The sequence below is a fragment of the Lethenteron reissneri genome, chromosome 21 (assembly GCF_015708825.2).
Source record: "Lethenteron reissneri isolate LAM-NWPU_2019-01 chromosome 21, ASM1570882v1, whole genome shotgun sequence".
In the NCBI taxonomy this organism is placed as follows: domain Eukaryota; kingdom Metazoa; phylum Chordata; class Hyperoartia; order Petromyzontiformes; family Petromyzontidae; genus Lethenteron; species Lethenteron reissneri.
Window position 1 is genome coordinate 15753469 of NC_083799.1, and position 13453 is coordinate 15766921.

General features: G+C 40.2%; 1 protein-coding gene across 1 annotated transcript; it reads right to left on the reverse strand.

Annotated features, from left to right (window-relative positions):
* Positions 1-293: 293 nt before the first annotated feature.
* On the reverse strand, positions 294-13451 carry LOC133344945 (dystrotelin-like). The gene is given in 19 exon segments (XM_061555275.1): positions 294-1996; positions 2185-2419; positions 3020-3274; positions 3641-3814; positions 4659-4785; positions 5329-5471; positions 6057-6168; positions 6433-6596; positions 6848-6919; positions 7335-7435; positions 7816-7901; positions 8094-8185; positions 8187-8296; positions 9233-9307; positions 10129-10199; positions 10367-10436; positions 11352-11373; positions 11375-11447; positions 13387-13451. Coding segments are annotated over 19 exon segments (2166 nt in total). The 3' UTR covers positions 294-1877.
* Between the last annotated feature and the right edge of the window lie 2 nt (positions 13452-13453).

Here is a 13453-nt window from a genome sequence, read left to right on the forward strand (position 1 = left end):
GTTCGCTGCTTGTTGCAGAGGCTCACCTGTTCGAATCCAGCGGCCGGCCTGAAGCATATTAGGCACGGCCTGCTCCACAGTGGACATTAAAGTTACCGTGATGTCATTCACATGTGCCAGCATCTAGGTCCAGAATCATCAAATTTTAACTGCCCAGAAATTACTCAATTGGAATTATGCGTCGCAACCATCGCCGTAATACTGTGAAAACTTGACAGGATCCTCATAAAAAAGTCATGAGACTCGGTGAGGCTTTTCTGCGCAAACAAGAAACTAAAGAAATCACTAAGCAATACGGGTGAATATCAAGTTTAACAAAAGGGCAGTACAACAGCGGCTTGGCATTCTCAAAGTGTGTACAAGGTTTTTTTTCAGACACAAAACAAGGTACAGTAATAATTACACATGACAAAATACAATACACAAAGGTTATGTTGACTACATTGACTGTGCATCATGCATCAAATCAGACAATATTGAAATGGTAAATGTGGAAACTTGAGCGACTCATTAGAATATTGAGCATAGTGAATATGGAGGACTGAACTGTCAAGTAATTCCAGACATGGGACATAAGATTTCACCTTAAGCCCTGTTTTTTTACACTCTCAGGGACAGTTATTTAAAAAGCCATTCTTCCATAATCTGTACTTGAAACTGGGAATTTCTAGAGGGTTTTCAACATGTAATTGAGAAGACTTAAAAGTGGAGCAGAATGGCTTATAAACTAAGATGAGGGTCGTCCATTTACCATTCAAAAGAGCAAGCTGGACCAACGCAAAGCGAGCAGAACCCAATGGGTATCTCGAGTGTGCTTCTTCACTCCGGAATCCGTGGCCAGCATCCACTCGCATTGTTGTTGTTATTATTACTACGGCTGCGTGTCAGCAGTTACTGACAAATCATTCTTTCCGCACACATTCAAGTGACGTTCTGCTGTAGATGTAAGTGTTTGTATTTGTAGGTGCGTCTGGTCATATATGGTCTGTGTGTGGTTGTGCGTATGTTGCCAGTATCTGGAAATGCAGAAGCGCAACCTCGCAGGAATGAAGATGTCTACTTCAACGACGACCTCTATGGAGAAGTGGAATGAAGTGTTACAGAATATCCTGACAGCTTCTCTTACGTGGGCGATAAAGACAGAGATTCATTTCGAAGCGCCCGATTCATAATTTTGGCGAGACTGGCCGATGGCTTTTGTCGACACGTTCCTGAGTCAATGTCACACCAGAATCAGACCCTGCAGGTCGTTCCCAGAGATGCGATCTACATCATCATCGGCCTTGATCTATCCACTGCTGGATGAATGCATGCCCAAGATGTCGCCATCTCTCACAGTCTTGCGACAATGCAATTCGTTCCTACACACCACGAGCCAATTTCAACATTCTATCTCTACAGGATGCCATGACATTGTTATTCTTATGCTCTCAAGTTTCTCTTTAACTCATGTAAAGTGTGAAAATGTTTGAATGTTTCGAGGTGTTTTTTGTTTTTCAGATAGTTTAGTATAACTAAGAGTGCCAAACTAAGGTAATAACACTTTTCACAAATCTTCCTGTGGCCTATAAATTGTAAATACTGACCTTAACACATATTTATGCGGAACAAATTTAAAATGTAATGTTTTCTAAAAATAAATATGAATGCCTTTCATGTACTCTTAAAATGCAGCTTGTTTCTTCACAAGTTTTAACTCTATAACATCTCTTTCACATCTTAAATTCATACACAACTGCTACTTTTCAGGATGTTTACACTTCAGTTTTTTACTCTACAAACGAAATTGGGTCATCTTGGCTAACAGTGCTCATTTACGAGTGTTCTACATCTATGAAACCTCGTTAAGTGACATATTTGTGAACAGACACAACTAATCAGGCGGCACATGTGCACTCAGGGCCTGCCTGACAAGCCATGGTGTCCACCAGTTGGGAAAAGGTTGTCTCCATGTTCGTAGCTGCCACCAAAAATTTACGTCTTGCCATAGAGCACCCTGTCAAAGACACAAACACATATGTACACATGCACAAATATGCTCACAGCTGTACACACATACACAGACACAATCACATCCCATTGTAAGTCATAGAATGAAACAGGATGTCAATATTATCTTCAGATACCATTTACGATTTGCTGAAACAAAATCACAACTCAGTGCAAAGCTGACCACAGACCTACCTGACGTAGCTTTAAGTACAAGAGCGTCCTCCAGTTTAGCAATGAGTTCCTCCACTTCGTGGAAGGACCCTCTGGATTGTTGCTCTGCGCTCCGCTCCTGAGTGCAGCATTCCCAGCTGCCACCGGGATTTGGCTTTTCCACGAAAAGGTCTCGCTCGCTCGGCAGAATTTGTTTAGGAGACGATATGAGCTGCTTCCTGGGGGACTGTCTCTTATCTGTGTTCAGATCCCGTCTCTGATTAGGAGAATACATTTGTCTCGTGTCAATACAGTCACGTCATCCTTTCAATTACAAACATCTGATTAAGGCACGTTGCTCTTCTAGCAAAAATACAATTGTCGCATCTGGTTTAAATGTATGTTGCTGCTTCACATGAATTGAGGTGATGCATAGCATGAAGCAACAGTTGACCTGTTGCGTTTGTAAATTATATCGGTACTCTTAGGTTTTTTTCGGTAAAGTCACGTTGGTAAAAAAATAATAAAAATTATAATATAAATAAAATAATAAATCACGACGTTTCGGAGACAACACAAGTCTCCATCATCAGGTGGGACCGTCACAGCTAAATTTACTGTATCAAGTGAGGAAAAATACTGATACAGTAAATTTAGCTGTGACAGTCCCACCTGATGACGGAGACTTGTGTTGCCTCCGAAACGTCGTGATTTATAATTTTATTTCATTTATTATTTCTATTATTTTTATTATTTATTTTTATTTTTACCTACGTGACTTTACCGAAAAAACCCAAGAGTATGAATCCTTGCAGTCACGAAAGCTTCAAATCTAGAATTATATCGGTGTTTGTAATAAGCTGGATGGATGACGAACCTTGCTACCAAGTCGCTTATGTGAGCCACAACACTCAGACTTGTGAGGCTCAATGCTGTAGCCATGTAAGGCAGAACACGCATGTGGTTGCTGCTGGTGGCTGCCTGTTTCGCTGGGGCAATGCCGAGAGGTAGCAGGAACAACGGAGGTAGGATGAACCAGGGTATCTTCACCAGATCTGGCCACTACTGCACTGAACACAACGCTCTCCCTGGCCGCCACAGCCAGACGTTGCTTCCCTTTGCTGGCGTGCCCCTGGAAACAGAGATACGTTTCTGCGTTTGAAGCTGGAAATAATGGTGAGCGGCACGAAATGTACGTTACGTTAAACTCATCTTGAGCCTACTCCTCAGCCGCACAGGTTGCAGGTGCTGCCTGCAAAGTAATCTTCTTATGTTTACGTTGAAAAATTAAACAGGTGATTTACTTAATCGTCAACGTGGTCTTCTTTTTAACAGTGGCATGCGGGGTAGCTTTTCATAGCTTTAAAATGTAAAACTGTAAACATAACCATCGCCAAACATGTCATTAGCTCTTATAGCTCTTTCTGCTGTTGCAGAGCTTATATTGCTTCATTTACTGTACTGCGTCCTTTTTGATGAAAAGCAACTGGCAGGGTACCGTTTGCAGTGCAGGGTGGCGTGCGATGACGCCCTTCGCCTTGTGGTGTGCATTGTGGCCGAGCACTGGACGCTGCCGTGTGCACTCTTGTGTGGGTCGAGGTCTGGGACTCATCTCTCGCCGTCCTTCCTGAAGCTCCACCTTGGCCAACACTTCTGCAGACACAGAATGCGCCTGGCCCAGCGGCAGAGTGTAAAACACCAGTACATAAGCGGTCGCTTCACATGCAGTGCGTGGGCGTTGGCTCAAATAGCGAGATAAACCTTCAGCAATCTACTATGGACAGTAGTTCAAAGTTGACTTCAACTCAACACCAAACTGCAGGCACGATAGGTGCTATTTCTGTGTGCATTTAGATCTAAAACAATTCTAAACTATGGTTGCAATTAATGAGAAAGTATGAGTGTTTTAACTTATCGGAAAGAGGTCCCCGTTTAACACTTAAATTGTACACAGCACAGATGTAATATATTATACTCATGATAATGTGCAGGCCTTTAGAAATGCATTGCTCTACTGCTAGATTAAGGCTTCCCCATGCCTTGTCAGTTATGGGGATTACATATTCTTTGGGTCTTTCGGTAAAGTCACGGAGATAGGTTCAAAGAAAATAACAAAAAACTATGAAGTTTCGATCGCAACACAAGCGGTCGTCTTCAGGAGAAAAAAAAAGACGACCGCTTGTATTGTGATCGAAACGTCGCAGTTTTTTGTTATTTTCTTTGAACCTATCTACGTGACTTTACCGAAAGACCCAAAGAATATGAATTCCTACAGTCACAAAAGCTTTAATTCAAGAGATATGTGGATTGTTTGATAAAGGCTTCACCACGCTGTTGGGTTAGCAATGGTGGGGCCCAGGACCACTGATGTTGGTCATGGCTGGAAGTCAAATGTAAGTCGCTGGGTCCACAGTACAGTGCGCCAACTCCTGCGCCACCACTCCATACGATATAATACTCTTACATGTGGCATCGTCGGTGTGCAAGCTCCTTAAGTCGTCCTGGCCTGGCCTTACCTGCTGCTGGAGTGGCTCAGAGCCGTGCCTGTTCAGGGGGAGGCCCCCGGCCGCCCTGTAGGGGGACCCTGCCGAGGGGTCCATGCAGTGGCCACGAGAAGGGGCCACTGCCACCTCGCCAGTCGCACTGCATAGGGAGGAGTGGGCGTCGTTCACGCGATGACAAGTTCTAAAATATGTCTGTAAGTGGCCTTATTGGTAGTCCTACCCATTTTAAAAATTAACCAAATATTAATGCACTCTTGAACACAATCTAAAGTGGTGAAACTGCACGGGCACTACTGAGAATTTGGTCAGTAAACATAAAACTACTTTTTAAGCATAATTCTTAGCCACTGCATAAATATGTACAAGTATAAAACAAAGTTGTTTTGGAACGTGTTGTATAAATACCAAAGGTACTCTATTAATAGTTTAGGGTGGTTTTTCCACGGTATTTAATGTAATTACAACCATATTCATACAATCAATTCGCTGTAGTAATATAGAGTTACAGAATAAATCATGATACTACCAAACCGGCATGTGAAATCAAACACACTGCGATTTAAGGCACACTGCACAGAAGCCAAATGTGTATTTACACTACTATGCAAAATATACCATGTGCATATCAAGGTACATGCAGTACAAGCACAGCAAATTGTATGCCAGAGGCTTAGTCACGCACACCGACTGAGATGGTCCTGCGCTGAGTGGAGAGGACGGGCAGAGGCGAGCACGTCTCCACGCCTCCTTCGTGCGACAGCGCTCGCCTAGAACAATGTTCCTCACCTTCCTCAGGCACAGCCGAACGTCACTCCACACTCCACCCTGCGTGCCAACAGCACACCCTGCGTGTACTCATCGCGTACATGCACAGCCCTTTTGGCTACTGCCTGACCGGGGTTCTCTCACACCATGCGGGCAATGGGAGTTATTTGACCATACCTGTCAGCTGGTGACATTTTCTCAAATTAATTTCAGTCCAGAACGTTACAACAATATATAAAAAACGATAAGAGTGAAAAGTAAAGGAAAGGTAAACATATCACTGAATTAAATATGCAAACAAAACTACAAAAATGTATCTTACGAGGTATAGCCCACTGAGCTATTAGTTTCTTTTTCAGAAGTGACCTAGCCACAAATGATAGCTCAACGAAGTTGCCTATCATGTGCAAATTTATAGCAACAAACTTATCTAAATAATCTAAACGCATTTTGATGGTGACCGAAGCAGTTCTTCAGAGACTGATGATGGATTTTGCATAATACACAGAGGCCAAGTGCTTTTTGTACACATTTATGCGTGTTGTTTGAAACTCATGGTTTTCCAGCCTACACTACGTTTCTGTTATGATGGGTTTTTCTCATCATATACAGATTTTTAATTGTGGAGTACATCTATGGCCTGACCGAGGTGCAGCTCTCCATGACGGGATGCGAGGGCGCATGCCACCCAGTGTCCCGCCCAGTCAGGAAACAGTTCTGGCACAAGTCCAAGTTCCAGCAGCACAAACAGCAGAACCTGGCAATGACAGAGGTCAGTGCACATTAATTATCATCATCAGAATATTACTGCTTGCGTATGGTGTGAAAGCTGGTTACATGGCTGTGTATGGTAGCGTGTGGCTGAAAGTTAGCCTGTAAAAATAAACAATTTCCAACAAATCATTTCATACGCTTGCACTGTTGAAAAGCATTCGTACAATCAAGTAATGGACACAAAGTGGTAGGGGAAATCAGGCTTTGTGACTGTGGTGTTACTCTTGTATTTGTATGCATCAGGCACCTGAGACCCACAATTGGGCAAGTTTTGCAAATGTTACACTTGGCCTCATGAATGCTCCCCGCAGCCTTCATCATCCGGTACATTGCAGGCAACCAGAGGAAGAGCTGCGGCTCAGAGAGGCACCACCCTAAAAACTGAGATTCTGTGATGCTGCCGACAGACTCCTGTGTGACAAACCACACAGGCACAGCAGGTTACTCACACATCATACGCCTGTCACAGATCCTCATAGCAGCATAAGCACACAGCTGTTGAGCTCTATATGTCTATGCATAAACTGCATTCTGCACATAGTTTATCTTGTAGATTGTATGCCTCATGCACATAGGAATTCAATATGCTCAGGGTTCCGTGGCTAATGGGTCGGTTTTATGGACGGAAAGTTAAACCTTGAAATGTTTGAATGGTAACTCACGGCATGGAAGAGGCTGGTCACCGCCATTTCAGCCGTCCCAAACGCACACCCCTCCCCCAGCAGTGCCAACAGCTGTGAAGCATGCACAAAGCATTCCGGGACTAAAAAAACAAATCCATTACCCTTTCCTGTTCAAGAGCCATATAGACTGTTAAGGATATGGACGTTAAACAAACATTACATGTTCAACTCATTTTCACATGCACACTCTACGCAGCCGCCACTTAAGTATACATTTCAACAGTATGCCGATATATAGATGAATGAATTGAACAATGAATGTGTATTATTATCATGGGAATAAACTTATCTCGTGCTATTTTTAATGTGCATAGTTTAAGGTTTATCAACTGACATCATAAGTTATATTTAAATTGGCAAACAGGAGGAGTCCATTATGTATGATGCCGCATAAAATTCACATAAAATATTATTCTTCAGTTACTTGTGGAACAAATATTGTACGTTGTCTCTATCCATGCAGCACCTGGATAGTGTCCTGTAGGAAGGTCCTGACAGCGGACTTGCTCACTCCAGCCGCAACATCTCTCTTGCCCTGATGGTTGTGCAGCATGGCCCAATAAAGAGCTATAAGACAATAAATAAATGCTCCTTCAAGTGCGTTTCGTGGTTCACAAAAATGTTTTCAAATGGTTCTCAAATTACCATCCAATTTACCTTAGAGGTGCAGATGTAGTATCCCTACTGCTTGATACAGAATATTACAGTATTAACAATGCTCCGATTGCATGAAATATATCCTTATGCTACCGATGACTATGACAGCTACTTTTAACCTATACCTTTGGACTCAAAAGTACAGAAAGGTTATTGTATGGAATACCTATAGCATTATAATGTGAAAGTACTGCAGATATTAGTGTGGGATTGAGCCGACGAAATTAATTTCTCTGTAGTCTGTCAAGACAAACTCAAACTTTTTACAGAGCAAAGGCACACAGCACCACCTCTGTATTTGTGAGTCAGCTGCCCGGTGGAGAGGAGCAGCAGGGCATTCCACATGGAGCGGGGAGACACCTGGCCACTCCGCTCACTTCAAAACCACAGCACAGTCAACAGGCCGGTGAAAGTCTGTGAGGAATTACTCATTTGCTCTTATAACTTGGTCAGAAGGAGAAATCCAACTTGTAATTTTTCAAAATGAAAGCGTTCTTACTATATTGGTATTTACAGAGCATTAATAAAATGTGTAGTCGCTGTAACATTCAGCGCCGTACGCCCTCACCTGTCACATATGGCAAGTAGGAGGTTGAGGGTGAGCTCGCTCGCAAGTTCCCCATCAACATGCGGCATGGGCTGCTCTCTGCTGGCCATGCCGGTGCACTTGCCGCAGTAGTTGGTACACTTGCCGGACATTCAGCTCGCTCTCCCAGTCCACGGCGGAGGAATTGAACACCGTTAGGATTGTGGACACGCTCACCAGATGCACTGCAATACACGTAGAATATAAAGCCAATTTTCACGACCCGGTGACTTGTTTGTTTATTGCATTTGAACTAAGGAAAATTTTAGAGAAACAGTGGCGTACAAGTTCATATTTAGCTATGACAAATTTTGGATATGGGGTATTACATGTGACCATGAGTGAGACTGAATGGACATTTTCTTGATTTTTAGGACTTATTCACAACTGTTTAATGATAACCATTGTGACATTTTACATAGTGATCAAAACTCAATCAAATGTTTTGTGCAATCGAAGAGACAGCAGAAAATACCACTTATTATAATTGCAATTATCTAAAATTATGTGAACCTCAATAAAATATTTATAAGTTATTCATGGGAGCTATATATTTTGATAAAGAAAATGCCTACATTTTAAATAGATACGAGTATAAAGACTACATCACTGTTTGAGACAAGCATGTTCAAATGGACAAACGTTTTGGTCTGTTATGTCTAGTTCAGCACTTTGAATTTAGCCTCAATTTTCAGTTCAATATTTAAAACTAAATTATTCATGGAACTGAAGACATGACCTGCTGAGACATGTCGAGTTATCTAATTTCCCTCATTAAGGCACCTCTCTTGAAACTTCATTATTGCACTGCCATTTGGCAACACTATGCATTGTAAATTTGAAAATTTATTATATTTATCAATGTTTACCTGAAAAATGGCATGCATTGCTTAAGGATGTTATAAATATTACATAATGTGGCTATTTGTGCTATGCATTGGAATATCCCAGATATCATGTTTAAGTCTTTAACATTCTCATACATTTCTACTTTGTAGCACTGAAGCACTGCTGTCTACCCGTAACCCAACTCACACTATTAAGCGAAGGAACATTTTTATGAGATGACACATTTTACAGTTTTGGCAAAGAGACAGCAAATGCGGTGCAAAGATACTCACAGCAGCAGAATTTCTGCAGTGCCAGCAATTTTGCGGCCGTCCTGTACACAGCATAGCGGATTACGTTCAGCTGTTCTGTAAGTAGAAGACGCAGCAACTAAGCATCAACAGACTGTGGGCCCATCTAACTACGGGAGTATAGCTGGTGTAAGAATGGTATCGAATAGGCGGTGTGTCGGTATCCTCCTTTTGCTGAATGCATACATTCAGTTTGGATATCTATTCAATTTCTCGCTCACATGAAATACTTTGATGTACTGTTTTTGTCTTGGTCATGTGTGTATATCAACATAAGCAAAAACAGGCTTTAGAACTCCCACAAGACTCGTGCAAGTTTTAATTGCAAGTCCGGTCTGATACTAAGAAAGCACTTATCAGGCAACTAAAACAATGTACTGTATAGCAGAGTGACTTTCTGCCTCTGTGGCAAGAATGTAACTCCATTGAGAGGAAAGGGCACATAGGGACACCATGGTGGCGAGACGTTAACTACCTTGCCTGGTATACAGAAGGTTGTGGGCGATCCTGACCATGATGCCTGTATATTTGGAGTTTCTCCGTGTGGTCGTGTGGATTTTTGTCCGGGTTCTCCGGTTTTTCCCTCCACATTTAGAAACATGCGTTGAGAGTATTTTGTGCTACGACTTTGCACATGATAAGCTACTTCGTTGAGCTATCATTTGTGCGCAGGTCGCTTCTAAAAATAGCTCTATAACTCAGTGGGTCTCATTTGGTAAAATAAAAAAGTTAAATAGCTCTGGAAAGTTAAATCTTTGTGAGGCCAAGTAAAAAAACTTATTTTAAACAAACGTGCCCAATTAAATTCTCAACTGATGTACAGATGTATATCCTGCTTTCTATTCTCTCGAATTTGAAGAAGTGAGTCCATTTCTTACCCAAGTCTCCAAGAGCCCCCTGCAAAGAAGGGTGGAACCAGTGAATCTGACCACTCGCCCCACTGCCCCTTCTGCCAACATAAAAGCAAGCAGCAAGGAAAACAGCATCACGGTTAATGACCGTCACGGTTTCGAATAAAGGTTACATGCCAAATATAAGTTGATTGTTGCACTCTACCGAAATAGGGTTTATATATCGGGTTTATAATGATAATGCCAGAAGCCAATAGCCACTTACTGCACGTAGTATGGGACTCCCCTGTCTGTCTCCATCGTCTTCCACGGCCCATCGCTGTCACCGTGCCAGGCTAGAAAGCAAGGTAAATACAGCAACAGAATCTCATAGCAAAACAACAAAAGTCCCCTTTATCAAGGAAAGCCATAGTGATAACTCTTTATCAGTAAGGGTTCTGCAATGGGATTTTTGCTCAATTCCATTCATGGTTATTTCACATGTGGGAGGAAACCAGAATGAATAACTGGTGTAATGCTCCAACATAAAAAGCTCTGGCAGAATTGGATTCAAGAATCCTTTGCTAGACTGCCATCTCCTGAAAGCTCATAAGGGAAACCTTGTATTCGTTTCAGTTCAGTTTCAGCACTGCCACTGCAAGTGTCACTGGGTACAGCAGTTGTTATGCAATTACGCAGTTACATTTTGTCCCGTGATAACTTCTGCAGCACTGAAATTTACTCGTGAGGAATGCAACACAATGCTGTATGCCAAAGTGTGTAACACTGCTACAGTATGTACGCTGTAGTACTATTAAATCACTAATGTTTGTAAACAGCACACAATGTGTAGTTTAATATGCTGTACATAATTATCAAACCAATGTTTATTACTAATTCCATCGGTTCGTTTTTTGCATACTGTATTATATATTGCACCTAAAAATTGCAGCCTAAGCCATTTGTTTATCCATAATTATTATAGTCTGAATTATAATTTCTAATTAAAGCTTGCACTTAATATAACACACTGCCTGTATAATGAATCAACAGGGTACGTGTGTGCTGTACCAACAATACTGCATGTGTTCCTTGTACGGAAACACTATACAGTACGTTACACTTGGCAGAAAGTAAACATGTCAAAGGCTCAAGTTATTGCTCTGCAGACTGAAGTATACAATGATCTATGTGTTACCCTTGGAATGCCAGATAAAATATCAGGCTTACGTGAATGTAGTGTTGCACATTAGTGGCACCAAACCTGATACCTCTCATGGCGACGACTCTTGTCGGTAGCGTCCAGCTTTAATGATGGCCAAGCCAAGTTGACAACATCGTTAAGTAGGCTTACACACCGACGAGACCTGGTATGTCAAAAGGTAGATATTAATGACAGATATTTTATGTAAGTCACTGGAGATAAGTGCTAACTGCCATCACGAGGTGAAAGCACCAGCAACTAAAAGTACACCAGCATAGAAATATACCACAATTGTGACTACAATATTGATAGTCCCAATTTGAAATACTGTACTGTAATTGTTGAAATATTCTTCTTGGTTCTTTCGGTAAAGTCACGTAGAATGGAAATAATAAAATAATAAAAAATAAAGCATATTAATATTCTATTATTTTATTATGTTTTATTTTTATTATTTTATTATTTCCATTCTACGTGACTTTACCGAAAGAACCAAGACGATGAATCCCTGCAGTCACGAAAGCTTTAAATTGAAATGTTGAAATATTAACAATGGAAATGTATAAATGCATTAGTATTGTATATTAAGAATGTAACTTCAGAACATGTGACACTATTAAGCATAATATATCAATTTCCTCAACGACATTCTCATTGATTTTGACACAATAATTTGTTACATTACCAATTTATCATTTGACAGTCAGAGGTAATGAGTTTTACAAATCAACAGAGCATGCAACGAAAAGACATATTATGTAAGCAAGGTGCAGAAATGTACGGTATTAGGAATTATTAAAATTAAACACGTATAAGAATCACATTGTATGTCACGTACAAGAATCAATGTCACGTATAAGAAACACATTGTGTGTTATGTATAATAATCATTGTTATGTATAGAATCACATTGTATGTTATGTATAAGAATCATTGTCACGTACAAGAATCACATTGTATGTCATGTATAAGAATCATTGTTATGTATAGAATCACATTGTATGTTATGTATAAGAATCATTATGTCACGTACAAGAATCACATTGTGTGTTACGTACAAGAATCACATTGTATGTTATGTACAAGAATCACATTGTATGTTATGTACAAGAATCACGTTGTATGTTATGTATAAGAATCACATTGTATGTTATGTATAAGAATCACATTGTATGTTATGTATAAGAATCACATTGTATGCTATGTATAAGAATCACATTGTATGTTATGTATAAGAAGCACATTGTATGTTATGTATAAGAATCACATTGTATGTTATGTATAAGAATCACATTGTATGTTATGTATAAGAAGCACATTGTATGTTATGTATAAGAATCACATTGTATGCTATGTATAAGAATCACATTGTATGTTATGTATAAGAATCACAATGTTATGTATAAGAATCACATTGTATGTTATGCATAAGAATCACATTGTATGCTATGTATAAGAATCACATTGTATGTTATGTATAAGAATCACAATGTTATGTATAAGAATCACATTGTATGCTATGTATAAGAATCACAATGTTATGTATAAGAATCACAATGTTATGTATAAGAATCACAATGTTATGTATAAGAATCACATTGTATGTTATGTATAAGAATAACATTGTATGTTATGTATAAGAATCACAATGCTATGTATAAGAATCACAATGTTATGTATAAGAATCACAATGCTATGTATAAGAATCACATTGTATGTTATGTATAAGAATCACAATGCTATGTATAAGAATCACAATGTTATGTATAAGAATCACAATGCTATGTATAAGAATCACAATGTTATGTATAAGAATCACAATGCTATGTATAAGAATCACAATGCTATGTATAAGAATCACAATGTTATGTATAAGAATCACAATGCTATGTATAAGAATCACAATGCTATGTATAAGAATCACAATGCTATGTATAAGAATCACATTGTATGTTATGTATAAGAATCACATTGTATGTTATGTATAAGAATCACATTGTATGTTATGTATAAGAATCACATTGTATGTTATGTATAAGAATCACATTGTATGTTATGTATAAGAATCACGTTGTGAAAGGCCGCGGCCACCATCGACGAGCCTGTGGAAAGGGGGCGGGGCGAGCCGGGCCTCGTCGCCATGGCGACGACCGCGCCGCGTCGCCATGG